Consider the following 19,128-nt stretch of genomic DNA (forward strand, 5'->3'; position numbering starts at 1 on the left):
CAACCAAGTTGTGGCCAGAGTTAATATCTACTCCTGGATAAGCCTTGGCATTTCTTATGCATGTCCGGAATCTATTCTGTGTTAGTATGTAATCGATCTGGTATCTGCTATTGTCTATTTTCGATGTCCATGTGTACTATCTTCTTTTGTGATGTTCGAAAAACATGTTTCCAACCATCAATGAGTTTTTCTTACAAAATCTGACCATACTCGCACCTCTTTCATTTCTGTTACTCAGTCCAAACTTTCCAACCACATCTCCATCTTTCCCTTTGCCAACCATCACATCCCAATCTCCCATTACTATGGTGCACACCTTTTTCGTCTCTCTGTCCACCAGTGATTCAGTTCTGCTGTAGCACTATTCAGTTTCATCGTCACTGTGATGGCTGGTTGGCATCTAGACCTGTATCACAATTACATCTTTCATGTGACCTTTCAAACTCAGCATCATCAATCTGCTCTTTATGTATTCCACCCTCATTATCATTGTTTTTGCTTTCTTCTTTATCATGATAGCTACTCCATTCATTCCATTATTTTCCTTGCCTGATAAAATAGTTTGTAGTCATCACTCTGTAACACACCATTGCCTCCCCGTCTCAACTCGCACATTCCAAGAATATCTATATTGTTGTGCTCCATCTCTTTTTTCACATTTTCCAATTTTCCATATTGTAGAGGTTGCGAACGTTCCATGTACCAATCTTTAGCTTTTCCTCTTTCCTTTTCTTTTTCTTTATATTTACGATTTCAATTAGCCTCGATGTACTCCCCTCCTGGAGATCCAATTGAGGGGATGTTTTACCTCCGGAATAATTATTTTGGACATAGAGGCCCATGTGAAGTGCCCCTTGGGAATAGTAATGTAGTAGCTTCCTGTTGCTTTCCACATATGATACCAGGCGCCCACTCTGGATCAGACGCTGTTTGCAGTTGCTCACTCTGAGTCAGACACTGCAGCTGCCTGTTGGTCCACAGGAGGTATTTGATTTCCCTCCTACCACCCATATTTGGGAGGCATTCCCTGATCCGCCACCTGGGGGTTTCAAGCATGGGCACCGGCAACCGTAATTGGTAAACAACTGTACTGGTAAAGTCCAAATAACTACTAACTGTTTTCATGTCCTATTGAATGGCAGTTGTAGATAAGCTTTTTTTAAAATATATTTTTGAAAAATATTGACCTGGTGGTTACTCTCATTAGAGTTTTAATGACAGCTGTAGGCATCACTCATTGACTGGTTGAGACTGGTGAAATGATGTCTAGGTCCCAAGTTCATCTGAGCTCAGCCTGAACTCTAAGACTGTCCGTATTGTTTATGACGGTGATTAAATTGGAATCTAGAGGCAATATATTTTTCAGTTAATAGAGCACAGAGTTCACTGAATGTTAAATCACTAGGGTTCAACAGTGGTTGTGACTTCTGAAACACCTTGTATGAATGACTGATAGAAGACAAGAGTAATGCATTTGCTGGGTACCAGAAATACTATAAGAAAGAAAGTACAGTTCAAAAACATCAGAGGTATACCTCCCAGTTCTCTGAAGCCTCATTAAAGCAGGCATTCTGTGGTGGGGTCATAACTGCACGAGAGCACCTGTTTTTGTTGTAGATTTTGTGTTCCTGGTGCTGTTGCCATTGCTGTTGCTCCAGTGACAGCTGCAGTTGCCAAAGTTCCATAAACTTTGGACCAACAGTGCTGGCACTGGGTATTAATGTATTGCAGACTGTACAGTACACCATACAGACTGGCCTTTTCCCCACTTTTCTGTCCATGTATGATGCAAATGCGTAAACCGTAGACACAGCTATAGTTGCTGTAAGCTGCACAGTGAATGTAAACCAATAGAGAAACCAAGACAGTCCAGTAACTAAGCAGAGTATCAGTAGTTGCAGCAGGATGATGAATAACTAGGAACTTTATACAACTCAGTTCACAAGAAATCTAGGCATTTGGCAACCTTAGCAGCATGCAGGAAGATGCAATCCACATGACACACCACTGTCATCGTCATCCCCTGCAGTCACTGGTGGCAACTGTTGTAGCTGTGTGTACCATCTTTGCATTGTTACGTATACCTGCTGTAGGCAGATATACTAAAGTTTTCATTCTTTCTTGTGTGCCTGTTGAGAACACTTCCAATATTCAGTGAGTTGTCTCCTTTACTCCTAAATATTTACATTCTGCCAGAACTTCCCTTACCACAATGATTACAAGGCATGTTTCTTGTTGGTTATCACCAGTTTTTAGGAAGTTTAATGAAAAAAGTAGCATAAGTGTGAAACATGGACCTTGATATGTGACACTGGAACTTTTAGAATGTGTTACTGTCCATTAAATAAAAAGAAATAGCCTAGTCTCTTCAATATGGTGGATCACTTACAGTGAGCTTTTATTTGTCTCATTAGTGTTGTGAGTGTGAACCATATTATTTACTTTGTAATGCCATTACATACTTAAAACATTGTCTGCCTGCAGAAAGCTATAATGGAAGCAAAATCAAATATTGAGTTCCTTCAGATTTTGAACAAACCATGTGAAGAACTGGATGAATTAGACTCTCCAGGTTTAGTCCCACTTCATTTGCCACATATCTTGAATTTGATCCGTGTAATTTGGATGAGATCACCATTTTACAATACAAGGTAGGTTATTGATGACAACTACTTTTCAGAGCATTCAGATATTATTCTTTCTTATGAATGTAAAACTGTGTTGTACAAATAAATAGTGTTAAAATGTTTACCATGAGTGTAATATGATCATTGAGAGCAAAGTATACAGGGTATAACTAAACTTGTGTTTGGGGGACAAGTTTGTTATACCTAAAGAAGGAAAAAATGTCTAGTAAACATTGGCTCTAAAGTGAATACATTAAAATTATGAACACTTTTTTCAGTAGAAGAGATGTATTTCACAGTATCGAAGATAAACAAATGTTCATAGCTTTTAAGGTATGCATTTTAGAGCCCATGTTTACTAGACATTTTTTTCTTGTTTTGGTGTAAGAAACCTGTCCTCAAAGTCGATAAAGGGAATTTACTTACGCTCTGTATATTATTCTGTAGATATATCATAATTTAATATTTTATTTCACAAAAACAATTCTGGTGATGCAAAAAGATGATTTATTAGCTGTGGCTCTTCATATAAAAGTTAAATAAGACATAACTGTAAAATATTTGCACGAAGAGGCTGAAAGGGGGTGGGATTGGGAGCAGGGAGTGGTAAGACACTCACTCCATGATATATGGTAATGCCTATTAAATAAAGTTACTTATGTAGTTATTTGTATGTTGCATGGATCATAATTGCAATCTCTAGCTTCACTGGTAATTATGTTACACTTTCTCAGTGAAAATATGGGAATACGAATGTCTGTAATTATGGTAATTCATTCTTTAATGTATATGCAGTCTCTGCATAAAATAAGAGAAAGGCAGCTACTCATCTATTGGGGACAGATATGTGAAAGATAGGGCCACATAACAAGAAACACTATTCACACTAACTTTTGAGCTCTTTCTCTGTTTCTAGTAAAAGTACACAAATTCAGATGCACAACCACACAGACAACCAAAAACACACTCCCATGGCCACATCAAGACTGATTATTGGTTACTGAATTTTGTGTGGAGTACCTCCAAGAACGTTATGTCACAATCTTTTTAATCTCGTTTCAAAAATGACATTCATGTTTCACAATCCTTCTCAGTGTGAAACAAATGAGTCATACCACCATCATAACACAAGAAGGAAATGTGACATACACTGTGACCTGAAAAATTTGCCTGTGGTGCAAAAAGGTGTGAAATACACAAGCACAAATATATTCAACACACTATTAAGTGTCTACAAGGTAATAATGTATTATTTAAAAACAAGCTAAAGAGTTCTTGCATGAAAAAAGTTTATATTCTCTAGATGAATTCTTTAGAAGAGATAGGTAAGATTATTTCCCATGTATTTCTATGTATTCTCACTTTAATGTATCTTGCTTCTTTAATTACAGTACTGTGTAATCTGTAAGTCAAGAACATGATGTTTTTTAATTTTTAATAACTGTTAGATAATATTTGAAAATTGTATCTTAACCTCTGTTTGTGAGTGTAATTGGAACTTACTGATTGCTATTTTCTAATTTGTATTTGTAATCTTTGTTTGTGGTCCTTAATAATAGGCTTTTTACACATCCATGCATTAGCATGCAGAAGTGGATGTATGGAATATATGTTGCAATAAAATAAATAAAATAGAATATTGAAAGTCATTGCCTGAGCTGAAGAAAGGGGAGAGGGGATAGAGAAGGATGCAAGGAAGGGGTACCAGGAGAGTTGCAGATCTTTCCACAGGTGACTCAGCAGCTGCACAACAAGATGCAAGGAGAGCATAGGAGAGATATAGAAAGAGGGAAAGAGTTTGGGGAGGGAGAGGGAAAAGGAAGTTGGAGTGGAGATGAAGAGGGAGGCTGGATAGGAGAGAGAAAGGGAGAGGGGTAAAAATCTGGGGAGGGGGGAAGAAGAGTGGTGGGAGAAGGCAGTGGTAGTCATGCTTAAGGCAAATAATCTGTGTTAGTTGCACCCAGATCAAAAAATGTGTGAAGTTATGTATTTTATTATCCAGTGCAATCTTTATGGACTAAATGGAGAGTAATTTGAAACAGTGTTGGGTTTATTAATGAAGTTACATCTCCATGCAAAGTGACAGAGCTACACTTCCCATAGATGAGTGTAATTGGCAAACTTTTAACTCTCTTGATGTCCCTTAGCAGTTGTTCCAATAATATTAACTTTAGTTTTTAAAGTTGTTTATCAGCTATGATATGATGTTCATTGTTTCACAAATTTTTGTAACCTGAAAACCGATTCAGACCTTGCCGTTCTTCCCTCAAACAAGGGCTCGACCACAGTGGTGATTAATCATAGTGACTCTGTGGCTGAAGGTCTCCATCAACTTCCCGACACCTCTGCATACAAACCTTATGAGCATGACCCCATTTCAGAAATCCAGCATAACCTGCTGCAGTTTCTCAAAGCCTTAGGCTCATCCCAAATCCATCTCTCTCCTCACACCAGCAACCCCCTGCTCTCCTACCTGTTACTTGGTCACCCTACTGGTTGTCCCATTGTAATTGGGTACAATGCTCTCACAAAATGAACACCTGCTCTTGTTGGCCAGCACCTCCAAACTGTTGCCCACAACCTCCAGTCCTACATTCAAGGTATTGTTCACTTCCTTCACTGCCTCTCCACAGTTCCTGTACTGTTATAACCAGACTCCTTGTTGGTCGCTGTGAATGCTGCATCCTTGTACACCAAGAGCCCTTATTCCCAAGGCCTTGTGGCCATGGAATATTACCTTCTCATTCTCCTGGTACCAAACTCACCATTTATTTCTTAATCCTACTAGCAAACCCATCCTGAATACAGTAAATCCATTTTCGAAAGCCAAATGTGTAAACAAATCTGTGGTACTGCCATGGGTACTTGCGTGGTACTATCCTATACCAGCTTACTTTAGGGCCATCTGGAGGAATCCCTCCTATCCAGTCAACACCTTAAACCCCCTGTCGAGTTCAGATTCATTGATGACTCATCATCATCTGGGCTCATAACAAGGACTACCTTTGGGCTTTCCTCCATGACTTCAGTGCCTAGAATGGTTCAAATGGCTCTAAGCACTATGGGACGTAACATCTGAGGTCATCAGTCCCCTAGACTTAGAACTACTTAAAACTAACTAACCTAAGGACATCACACACAACCATGCCCTTCAACGCCTACTCCCATATCAACTTTACCTGTTCCTTCCCGGCTCAATAAGCCACTATCCTGGATGTTGATGTCTGCCTCTCAGATGGTTCCATAAATATGCCTGTTAACATCAAGCACACCAACCACCAACAGTACCTCCACTTTGATAGCTGCCACTCGTTCCATGTTGAAAAGTCTCTTTTTTACAGCCTTGATACTGAAGGATGCCGCATCTGCAGTGGAAAGCAGGAGTTGGTGATATATGCTGATAACCTTTCAAGAGTCTTAATTGACAGACAAACCCAGCTTATAGACAGACAACATCCTAACCAGCTCATCCATAAACAGATCTGTGCCATCACCTCCTCTGACACCAGTAAACTTGTTAACCAGCCACTGACCAGCATTCCTCTGATCACCCAGTATGTGAAAAGCTCAACCACATCCTTTCACAGGCTTCTGAAAGATCTGCATCTTTCCCGCTACCCGCTCCTTGCGTCTTCCCTACCCAATCCCCACCTTCATCAGCCCAGGCAACTGCTTTCAATAATCAGTAATCAATAATTAGTCTTACCATTACTGTAGGAGTGTGTGCTTGGCTGTCTGTGTTGTTATGTGTGTGAATATGTGTATGAGGTCTGTTCAAAAAATTCCGGGACTTCGTCCACAAAATTTTTCTAAGGTTACCTTTTACTTACTGTTCATGATTTCCTTTGAAATACTGACCTCCACTATTGATACACTGCTCCCAATGCTGTTTCCACTTCTGGAAGCAGTCTTAGTACACATCTTGCTGGATCACGTGATGCACCATCTGCAAATTTTCTTTTATTTTGTCTATCATTGCAAATCTTTGTCCTTTCAACAGGGTTTTCAACTTCGGAAATAAAAAAAAGTCTGCGGGGGCCAAGTCTGGAGAGTACAGAGGGTGAGGCAAAACAGTGATTTTTGTTTTGTTTGTGAAATAGTAGTGCACCAACAGGGATGAATGTGCAGGTGCATTATCGTGATGCAACAGCCATGAATTGTCTCACCACATTTCAGGCCATTCCCTTCTCACATTTTCTCGCAGGTGTTGCAACATGTCCCGATAGTACCATCAATTAACAGTTTGTCCCCATGGCATGAATTCGTGATGAACTAATCTTTCAAAATCAAAGAAAACTATCAGCATGACTTTGACATTTGACCTGACCTGATGAGCTTTTTTTGGTTTTGGAAAGCCTTTCCCGACCCATTGTGAAAATTTCACCTTGGTCTCAACATCATAACTGTAGACCCACGTCTCATTATCAGTTACGATTCTCTTAAGCAACATCTCATTCTCATTTGTGTGATCCAAAAGTTGTTCACAGATTGTGAGGTGAAGATCCTTCTTGTCATGACTCATGAGCCATGGGACAAACTTGGCAGCAACGTTATGTGTCCCGAGATCCTGTGCCAGGATTGAATGACATGATCCAACCAAAATGTTACATTTTTCTGCAATTTCTCGGGCAGTCAGCTTTTGATTGGTATGTACAATTTCATTGAGATTCCTGACATGAGCATCATCAGTAGACATCAGAGGGCATCCTGAATGAGGGTCATCTTTAATTTTCATGCAGCCATTTTTAAAATGCATGAAACTTTTGTAACACTGAGTAGCTTAAGCACTCATTGCTGTAGGCCTCCTGTATCATTTGTTGTGTCTGTGTAAGGCTTTTCTTGAGTTTCACGCAAAATTTAATGCAGACACGTTGCTCCTCTAACTCTGTCATCTCGAAATTCGCAAACTGTGCAACAAAGCATTCTGCTCAGTACAGCACTAACAATAACTAACAGACGTACAATAATGAAGCTTCTGGCAGTTACACATTAAACACAAGGCTTGTACAGGGATGCCAACTGCATTTCCCTCCAACACACCATTTGTCAAAAATTACGAATGTTCCGGAATTTTTCAAACAGAACTTGCACTTTTACTAGAAACAGAAAAAGAGCTTGGAAGCTAGCATGAATAGTGTGAATAGAGTCCACTGCCGGTGAGTGGGTTGCCTTTCCCTTCGACATTTACATCGATTAGGGTTGCCAGATTTCAGTGATTTATCAGCACTGTCATTTTTTAAAATAATTTTATTTACTGCACATTTTCTTCATAATACATTTACCACAATGAAAAGGAGTACTTTTCAGTTGAGCGTGCAATTCTGAGCATTTTTTCATCAGAAAATTCTGTCTTATAAAAATCACTGCAACTTTCGCCATAATTGAAATAAGTGTAAAACTGCACCCCTACCTTCTACATTCTTCGTAAATTCACAAACCCAATCATCCCGGCCACCCCATTGTAGCTGGTTACTAAGCCCCCACAGAACGTATCTCTGCCTACGTAGACCAACAAACGAAAGTGCTGGCACGTCGATAGACACACAAACAAACACAAACATACACACAAAATTCTAGCAACCAACGGTTGCCTCGTCAGTAAAGAGGGAAGGAGAGGGAAAGACAAAAGGATTTGGGTTTTAAGGGAGAGGGTAAGGAGTCATTCCAATCCCGGGAGCGGAAAGACTTACCTTAGGGGGAAAAAAGGACGGGTATCACTCGCACACACACACATATCCATCCACACATATACAGACACAAGCAGACATATACAGAGGCAAAGAGTTTTGGCAGAGATGTCAGTCAAGGCGGAAGTGCAGAGGCAAAGATATTGTTGAATGACAGGTGAGGTATGAGTGGCGGCAACTTGAAATTAGCGGAGATTGAGGCCTGGAGGATAACGGGAAGAGAGGATATATTGAAGAGCAAGTTCCCATCTCCGGAGTTTGGATAGGTTGGTGTTAGTGGGAAGTATCCAGATAACCCGGACGGTGTAACACTGTGCCAAGATGTGCTGGCCGTGCACCAAGGCATGTTTAACCACAGGGTGATCCTCATTACCATCAAACACTGTCTGCCTGTGTCCATTCATGTGAATGGACAGTTTGTTGCTGGTCATTCCCACATAGATTGCGTCACAGTGCAGGCAGGTCAGTTGGTAAATCACGTGGGTGCTTTCACACGTGGCTCTGCCTTTGATTGTGTACACCTTCCAGGTTACAGGACTGGAGTAGGTGGTGGTGGGAGGTTACATGGGACAGGTTTTACACTGGGGGCGGTTACAAGGGTAGGAGCCAGAGGGTAGGGAAGGTGGTTTGGGGATTTGATAGGGATGAACTAAGAGGTTACGAAGGTTAGGTGGACGGCGGAAAGACACTCTTGGTGGGGAGGATTTCATGAAGGATAGATCTCATTTCAGGGCAGGATTTGAGGAAGTCGTATCCCTGCTGGAGAGCCACATTCAGAGTCTGATCCAGTCCCGGAAAGTATCCTGTCACAAGTGGGGCACTTTTGTGGTTCTTCTGTGGGAAGTTCTGGGTTTGAGAGGATGAGGAAGTGGCTCTGGTTATTTGCTTCTGTACCAGGTCGGGAGGGTAGCTGCGGGATGCGGAAGCTGTTGTCAGGTTGTTGGTGTAATGGTTCAGGGATTCCTGACTGGAGCAGACTCGTTTGCCACGAAGACCTAGACTGTAGGGAAGGGACCGTTTGATCGGGGTGGGTGGCAGCTGTCATAATGGAGGTACTGTTGCTTGTTGGTGGGTTTGATGTGGACGGACATGTGAAGCTGGCCATTGGACAGATGGAGGTCAACATCAAGGAAAGTGGCATGGGATTTGGAGTAGGACCAGGTGAATCTGATGGAACCAAAGGAGTTGAGGTTGGGGAGGAAATTGTGGAGTTCTTCTTCACTGTGAGTCCAGATCATGAAGATGTCATCCTCCTTTCAATACATTTACACGCAGTTTTTTCGAAATTTTCCCGAATTTCTCCATCCTTTAACATGTTTTGGCAGCAACACAACCACCTAACCTTTGTGCACATCGTTGTCTACCAACCCAAGTTCACCACAGGATCAACATAGCCCAGCTTTAACCAACACGTTTTCGCCTTTTTTCACAACAGATCTCCAGTTACTTTCTCCAGTTATTTTCATTTTCATTTCAACCTCATGTTACACTTTCCACCTTCTAATACCAGGGCACCCTCACAACACCCCCACAACGACCCCATTAAGTTTTATTTACATTCCCTCCGCAAACATGCCTTCACCCTAGCCAGATTACGCTCGCATATTTTACTTTCTCAGGCTTGTCTGACATTTGGCATTACCCCCAAAGGCCTCACACTTAAAGTTCCCATCTCTGGCTGCAACCCTTCTTTCCATCAGTCCCTATACCAGTTCCAAACTGAAGAATCCATTGCTCTCACCCACCTAATCCTTCACCTACACATCAACTCAGCCAATGAACACACCCGTCAACTCCTATCCTTAATAAAAGTCCTCAATCTTTCCTCTCCCACATCCACACCGGCTGTTCAGAGCATCCTCCTACAGGCCAACTGCAAATTAGAACAGCATGCCACCCTTCACCTCAAAAAACTATCCAATCTCCTGGTTTCCCATCTCCGGAAAGGCAACTCACTCACCTTTCACAACCTTTCCAGCAAACCTCAACCTCCTCTCATTGCACACAAACCCAGTCTCTCCCATCTACTCAATCTCCCACTTCCAGCTCCACTCCCTCCAAAACCTCAAAATTCCAATCAACACAATCCGGTACCACAACACCCTAATTCAGTAGTTAACCTTTCCTCCAAACCTCTCTCCCAATCCGAAACCTCTGTCCTATCCAAAGGCCTCACCTTCAGCCCCACTCCCAGATTCAACTAAACAGCCCTCGTCAAAGATTTACTGTCCTACACTCGTACTCTCTGCTGGAAGTATCATTTTGCCATGAAGAAAAATGATCCTAATCTTACCCCTAATGATACAACTCCTCAAGACACTATCCAAATTGAACCCTGCCTGGAACAGTTCCGTCCTCCGTCACAGCGGGACCCACCTCCTCTTCCTCAAAATCACCCTCTCCAAACCTTCCAGTAATTTCTGACTTCCAGCCTTGCCTCTCAATCCTTCTTAAAATACCTTAATCCTACTCCCATCACCACTGCTGAAGCCCAGGCCATCCGTGATCTGAAGGCTGACCGGTCCATAGTCATTCTTCCGGCGGACAAGGGTTCCACGACCGTGGTACTTGATCGTCAGGAGTATGTGGCTGAGGGACTGTGTCAGCTTTCAGACAACACCACATACAAAGTTTGCCAAGGTTATCCCATTCCTGATGTCCAGGCGGAGCTTCAAGGAATCCTCAGAACCTTAGGCCCCCTACAAAATCTTTCACCTGACTCCATCAACCTCCTGACCCCACCGACACCCCGCACCCCTACCTTCTACCTTCTTCCTAAAATTCACAAACCCAATCATCCCGGCCGCCCCATTGTAGCTGGTTACCAAGCCCCCACAGAACGTATCTCTGCCTACGTAGATCAACACCTTCAACCCATTACATGCAGTCTCCCATCCTTCATCAAAGACACCAACCACTTTCTCGAACGCCTGGAATCCTTACCCAATCCGTTACCCCCGGAAACCATCCTTGTAACCATTGATGCCACTTCCTTATACACAAATATCCCACACGTCCAGGGCCTCGCTGCGATGGAGCACTTCCTTTCACGCCGATCACCTGCCACCCTACCTAAAACCTCTTTCCTCATTACCTTAGCCAGCTTCATCCTGACCTACAACTTCTTCACTTTTGAAGACCAGACATACCAACAATTAAAGGGAACAGCCATGGGTACCAGGATGGCCCCCTCGTACGCCAACCTATTCATGGGTCGCTTAGAGGAAGCCTTCTTGGTTACCCAGGCCTGCCAACCCAAAGTTTGGTACAGATTTATTGATGACATCTTCATGATCTGGACTCACAGTGAAGAAGAACTCCAGAATTTCCTCTCCAAGATCAACTCCTTTGGTTCCATCAGATTCACCTGGTCCTACTCCAAATCCCATGCCACTTTCCTTGATGTTGATCTCCACCTGTCCAATGGCCAGCTTCACACGTCCGTCCACATCAAACCCACCAACAAGCAACAGTACCTCCATTATGACAGCTGCCACCCATTCCACATCAAACGGTCCCTTCCCTACATCCTAGGTCTTCATGGCAAACGAATCTGCTCCAGTCCGGAATCCCTGAACCATTACACCAACAACCTGACAACAGCTTTGGCATCCCGCAGCTACCTTCCCGACCTGGTACAGAAGCAAATAACCAGAGCCACTTCCTCATCCTCTCAAACCCAGAACTTCCCACAGAAGAACCACAAAAGTGCCCCACTTGTGACAGGATACTTTCCGGGACTGGATCAGACTCTGAATGTGGCTCTCCAGCAGGGATACGACTTCCTCAAATCCTGCCCTGAAATGAGATCCATCCTTCATGAAATCCTTCCCACTCCACCAAGAATGTCTTTCCGCCGTCCACCTAACCTTCGTAACCTCTTAGTTCATCCCTATGAAATCCCCAAACCACCTTCCCTACCCTCTGGCTCCTACCCTTGTAACCGCCCCCGGTGTAAAACCTGTCCCATGCACCCACCCACCACCACCTACTCCAGTCCTGTAACCCGGAGGGTGTACACGATCAAAGGCAGAGCCACATGTGAAAGCACCCACGTGATATACCAACCGACCTGCCTGCACTGTGACGTATTCTATGTGGGAATGACCAGCAACAAACTGTCCATTCGCATGAATGGACACAGGCAGACAGTGTTTGTTGGTAATGAGGATCAACCTGTGGCTAAACATGCCTTGGTGCACGGCCAGCACATCTTGGCACAGTGTTACACCGTCCGGGTTATCTGGATACTTCCCACTAACACCAACCTATCCAAACTCCGGTGATGGGAACTTGCTCTTCAATATATCCTCTCTTCCCGTTATCCTCCAGGCCTCAATCTCCGCTAATTTCAAGTTGCTGCCACTCATACCTCACCTGTCATTCAACAATATCTTTGCCTCTGTACTTCCGCCTCGACTGACATCTCTGCCGAAACTCTTTGCCTCTGTACATGTCTGCTTGTGTCTCTACATGTGTGGATAGATATGTGTGTGTGTGCGAGTGTATACCCGTCCTTTTTTCCCCCTAAGGTAAGTCTTTCCGCTCCCGGGATTGGAATGACTCCTTACCCTCTCCCTTAAAACCCAAATCCTTTCGTCTTTCCCTCTCCTTCCCTCTTTCCTGACGAGGCAACCGTTGGTTGCTAGAATTTTGTGTGTATGTTTGTGTTTGTTTGTGTGTCTATCGACGTGCCAGCGCTTTCGTTTGATATATATCAGGAAGGAGGGAAGGAGAGGGAAAGGATGTGGGTTTTAAGGGAGAGGGTAAGGAGTCATTGCAATCCCGGGAGCGGAAAGACTTATGTTAGAGGGAAAAAACGACAGGTATACACTCGCACACACACACACATATCCATCCGCACATACACAGACACAAGCAGACATTTGTAAAGGCAAAGAGTTTGGGCAGAGATGTCAGTCGAGGCGGAAGTAAAGAGGCAAAGATGTTGTTGAAAGACAGGTGAGGTATGAGTGGCGGCAACTTGAAATTAGCGGACGTGGAATGTTTCCCTCTATTATATATATATAAAAACAAAGTTGATGTGACTTACCAAACGAAAGCGCTGGCAGGTTGATAGACACACAAACAAACACAAACATACACACAAAATTCAAGCTTTCGCAACCAACGGTTGCCTCATCAGGAAAGAGGGAAAGAGAGGGAAAGACGAAAGGATGTGGGTTTTAAGGGAGAGGGTAAGTAGTCATTCCAATCCCGGGAGCGGAAAGACTTACCTTAGGGGAAAAAAGGACAGGTATACACTCGTGTTCACACACACATATCCATCCGCACATACACAGACACAAGCAGACATTTGTAAAGGCAAAGAGTTTGGGCAGAGATGTCAGTCGAGGCGGAAGTACAGAGGCAAAGATGTTGTTGAAAGACAGGTGAGGTATGAGCAGTGGCAACTTGAAATTAGCGGAGGTTGAGGCCTGGCGGATAACAAGAAGAGAGGATATAATGAAGGGCAAGTTCCCATCTCTGGAGTTCTGACAGTTTGGTGTTAGTGGGAAGTATCCAGATAACCTGGACGGTGTTACACTGTGCCAAGATGTGCTGGCTATGCACCAAGGTACGTTTAGCCACAGGGTGATCCTCATTACCAACAAACACTGTCTGCCTGTGTCCATTCATGCGAATGGACAGCTTGTTGCTGGTCATTCCCACATAGAAAGCTCCACAGTGTAGGCAGGTCTGTTGGTAAATCACGTGGGTGCTTTCACACGTGGCTCTGCCTTTGATCGTGTACACCCTCCGGGTTACAGGACTGGAGTAGGTGGTGGTGGGAGGGTGCATGGGACAGGTTTTACACTGGGGGCGGTTACAAGGGTAGGAGCCAGAGGGTAGGGAAGGTGGTTTGGGGATTTCATAGGGATGAACTAAGAGGTTACGAAGGTTAGGTGGACGGCGGAAAGACACTCTTGGTGGAGTGGGGAGGATTTCATGAAGGATGGATCTCATTTCAGGGCAGGATTTGAGGAAGTCATATCCCTGCTGGAGAGCCACATTCAGAGTCTGATCCAGTCCCAGAAAGTATCCTGTCACAAGTGGGGCACTTTTGTGGTTCTTCCGTGGGAGGTTCTGGGTTTGAGGGGATGAGGAAAAGGCTCTGGTTATTTGCTTCTGTACCAGGTCAGAAGGGTAGTTGCTGGATGCAATAGGTGTTTTCAGGTTGTTGGTGTAATGGTTCAGGGATTCCAGACTGGAGCAGATTCATTTGCCATGAAGACCTAGGCTGTAGGGAAGGGACCGTTTGATGTGGAATGGGTGGCAGCTGTCATAATGGAGGTACTGTTGCTTGTTGGTGGGTTTGATGTGGACGGACATGTGAAGCTGACCATTGGACAGATGGAGGTCAATGTCAAGGAAAGTGGCATGGGATTTGGGGTAGGACTAGGTGAATCTAATGGAACCAAAGTTGTTGAGGTTGGAGAGGAAATTCTGGAGTTCTTCTTCACTGTGAGTCCAGATCATGAAGAATTCATCAATAAATCTGTACCCAACTTTGGGTTGGCAGGCCTGGGTAACCAAGAAGGCTTCCTCTAAGCGACCCATGAATAGATTGGCGTACAAGGGGGCCATCCTGGTAACCATGGCTGTTCCCTTTAATTGTTGGTAAGTCTCGCCTTCGAAAGTGAAGAAGTTGTGGGTCAGGATGAAGCTGGCTAAGGTAATGAGGACAGAGGTTTTAGGTAGGGTGGCAGGTGATCGGCGTGAAAGCAAGTGCTCCATCGCAGCGAGGCCCTGGACGTGAGGAATATTTGTATATAAGGAAGTGGCATCAATGGTTACAAGGGTGGTTTCCAGGTGTAACAGATTGGGTAAGGATTCCAGGCGTTCGAGAAAGTGGTTGGTGTCTTTGATGTAGGATGGGAGACTGCATGTAAACATATGTTTGTGTTTGTGTTTGTTTGTGTGTCTATCGACCTGCCAGCGCTTTTGTTTGTATATATATTAGAGGGAAACATTCCACGTGGGAAAAATATATTTAAAAAGAAAGATGATGAGACTTACCAAACAAAAGTGCTGGCAGGTCGATAGACACACAAACAAACACAAACATACACACAAAATTCTAGCTTTCGCAACCAACGGTTGCCTCGTCAGGAAAGAGGGAAGGAGAATGAAAGACAAAAGGATATGGGTTTTAAGGGAGAGGGTAAGGAGTCATTCCAATCCCGGGAGCGGAAAGACTTACCTTAGGGGGAAAAAAGGCCTTTACAAATGTCTGCTTGTGTCTGTGTATATGCGGATGGATATGTGTGTGTGTGTGTGCGAGTGTATACCTGTCCTTTTTTCCCCCTAAGGTAAGTCTTTCCACTCCCGGGATTGGAATGACTCCTTACCCTCTCCCTTAAAACCCACATCCTTTCGTCTTTCCCTCTCCTTCCCTCTTTCCTGACGAAGCAACCGTTTGTTGCGAAAGCTTGAATTTTGTGTGTATGTTTGTGTTTGTTTGTGTGTCTATCGACCTGCCAGCTGCCAGCGCTTATATACACAAACAATTCTAGCTTTCGCAATCAACGGTTGCCTCGTCAGGAAAGAGGGAAGGAGAAGGAACGACAAAAGGATATGGGTTTTAAGGGAGAGGGTAAGGAGTCATTCCAATCCCGGGAGCGGAAAGACTTACCTTAGGGGGAAAAAAGGACAGGTATACACTTGCACACACACCCATATCCATCCACATGTGTATGTGGATGGAAGGGGAAACTTTATTGACACATTCCTGGGGTCAGATACATCACATGATCACACTGACAGAACCACAGGCACATAGACACAGGCAACAGAGCATGCACAATGTCGGCACTAGTACAGCGTATATCCACCTTTCGCAGCAATGCAGGCTGCTATTCTCCCATGGAGACGATCGTAAAGATGCTGGATGTAGTCCTGTGGAACGGCTTGCCATGCCATTTCCACCTGGCGCCTCAGTTGGACCAGCGTTCGTGCTGGTCGTGCAGACCGCGTGAGACGACGCTTCATCCAGTCCCAAACATGCTCAATGGGGGACAGATCCGGAGATCTTGCTGGCCAGGGTAGTTGACTTACACCTTCTAGAGCACGTTGGGTGGCACGGGATACATGCGGACGTGCATTGTCCTGTTGGAACAGCAAGTTCCCTTGCCGGTCTAGGAATGGTAGAAAGATGGGTTCGATGACGGTTTGGATGTACCGTGCACTATTCAGTGTCCCCTCGACGATCACCAGTGGTGTACGGCCAGTGTAGGAGATCGCTCCCCACACCATGATGCCGGGTGTTGGCCCTGTGTGCCTCGGTCGTATGCAGTCCTGATTGTGGCGCTCACCTGCACGGCGCCAAACATGCATACGACCATCATTGGCACCAAGGCAGAAGCGACTCTCATCGCTGAAGATGACACGTCTCCATTCGTCCCTCCATTCACGCCTGTCGCGACACCACTGGAGGCGGGCTGCACGATGTTGGGGCGTGAGCGGAAGACGGCCTAACGGTGTGCGGGACCGTAGCCCAGCTTCATGGAGACGGTTGCGAATGGTCCTCGCCGATACCCCAGGAGCAACAGTGTCCCTAATTTGCTGGGAAGTGGCGGTGCAGTCCCCTACAGCACTGCGTAGGATCCTACGGTCTTGGCGTGCATCCATGCGTCGCTGCGGTCCGGTCCCAGGTCGACGGGCACGTGCACCTTCCGCCGACCACTGGCGACAACATCGATGTACTGTGGTGACCTCACGCCCCACGTGTTGAGCAATTCGGCGGTACGTCCACCCGGCCTCCCGCATGCCCACTATACGCCCTCGCTCAAAGTCCGTCAACTGCACATACGGTTCATGTCCACGCTGTCGCGGCATGCTACCAGTGTTAAAGACTGCTATGGAGCTCCGTATGCCACGGCAAACTGGCTGACACTGATGGCGGCGGTGCAGAAATGCTGCGCAGCTAGCGCCATTCGACGGCCAACACCGCGGTTCCTGGTGTGTCCGCTGTGCCGTGCGTGTGATCATTGCTTGTACAGCCCTCTCGCAGTGTCCGGAGCAAGTATGGTGGGTCTGACACACCGGTGTCAATGTGTTCTTTTTTCCATTTCCAGGAGTGTATATTCGAGTCACCTGCACATTTTTCCAATCACATGGAACTCTGTGCTGGATGAGAGATTCACGATAAATGCAGAGTACTCGTTGTAAAACAGAATTGAATTTCCATCTGGACCTGGAGATTTATTTGCTTTCAAACCTTTCAGTTGTTTCTCTATGGTTGGTTGGTTGGTTTGTGGGATTGAAGGGACCAGACGTTTCTCTATGCAAGGGATGCTTATTACTGTGTCGTCCACATGGGAGTCTGTCCAGTGGTCAAATGTTGCATTATTCTCCCATGTGAATGTTACTTGAAAGTAAAAATTTATAAGTTTTACTATCTTCAACTGCCACACCAGACTGGTCAACAACAGACTGAATGGAAGCCTTAGACACTCTGAGTGATTTTATATAGGACCAGAATTTTCTCGAGTTCTCTGCCACATCTTTTGCTAAGGTGTGATGGTGGTAGACATTGTATGCTTCATGCATAGATCTTTCACAGAGACCCAAATCTCTACTTGTCATCATTTGTGCGTTCTCTTTTGAACTGAGATTGCAACAGCCTCTGCTTCCTCAGCATCTTCTGAATTTCATTATTAAACCATCATGGATCTTTCCCATCCTTTATCCACTTACTAGGCACATAACTCTCTCTGATTAAACTTTTTAAACTTTGCCCATAATTCCTCTGCATCCATCTTACTGGAACTAAGTGATGTGAATTTACTGGCTAAGTGAGATGCTAACAACTGCATATCTGGTCTGTCTGGCAGAAGCACTCTCCTAGCCTTCTTGACTGATGTATTAACTTTCATAATCATAGTTGCTGTAGTGACATCTTGATCACTAATCCCTGTTTCTATACTGACCTTGTTAATAAGAACTGGCCTATTTGTAGCTACAAGGTCTAAGGTATTTCCATTGCATGTGGGCTGCTGAGCTAGCTGCTGAAGACTGTTTTCAGAAAATTTGTTCAAAAATATTTCGGGTGACCATCTGCCTGTAACCCCCGCAGTGAATCCATATACATTCCGGTCTATACTCAGCAGGTTAAAGTTGCCCCCCCCCCCCCCCAACTAGTATTGCATGATCTGGGTATTTACATGCTATTGACCATAGACTTACTTTGAATGACTCTACAACTGTCACAGCAGAATCGGGTGGCCAGTAAAAACATCCAACGATTAATTTGGTTTCACATACACCTGTTATACATGACCAGATAACTTCACTGTCACACTCAACTTAGACCTCAGTATTTTTGTCATCTCCAATGAACAGTCATCCTTCTATGGTCTCTGATCTGTTTTTCTGATATACATTCCATTACTCGCTATAAATATCTCAGAGCTTTCCACATTGGGTTTCAGTCAGCTCTTAGTCCCAAGGATAATTTGAGTGTGAGAACTTTTCTAGAGTGCAGTAAATTTGGGAACTTTATTACGAATACATGGACAGTTTACTGATAAAATTGTGACAGTCAAAGTGTCTTTATTCTGAATGCTGTCTGACTTCCATTGCTACGTATCAACTGGCGAGTGTTGATCAAAGCACTTCAAACTACTGTCTAGCCAAAAACCCATCATGCACACTCCACAAGTACTCTGCTACTCGAGTAGCTGTTTCCTTTGTGTAGTGCACCCCTGAGGTATCCCCGCACGATTATGCAAATCCAGAAATCTGCAGCCAAGACTATCACAGAGTTGATGAAGCCTTTGGTTGAGACCCTCCACTCAGCTCCAAACCAGATG

The 19,128-nt window shown here is 44.5% G+C and overlaps 1 protein-coding gene across 1 annotated transcript in view; it reads left to right on the forward strand.

Moving 5' to 3' along the window:
- LOC126092664 (dynein axonemal heavy chain 2) overlaps positions 1–19,128 on the forward strand; it is a 994,477-nt gene that overhangs the window by 93,887 nt on the left and 881,462 nt on the right. Inside the window, exon 9 of the mRNA XM_049908386.1 lies at positions 2,485–2,651. Coding sequence (XP_049764343.1) covers positions 2,485–2,651 — 167 coding nt within the window. The remainder of the gene's footprint in view (positions 1–2,484; positions 2,652–19,128) is intronic.

The sequence above is a fragment of the Schistocerca cancellata genome, chromosome 7, assembly GCF_023864275.1.
Source record: "Schistocerca cancellata isolate TAMUIC-IGC-003103 chromosome 7, iqSchCanc2.1, whole genome shotgun sequence".
NCBI classification, from domain to species: Eukaryota; Metazoa; Arthropoda; class Insecta; order Orthoptera; family Acrididae; genus Schistocerca; species Schistocerca cancellata.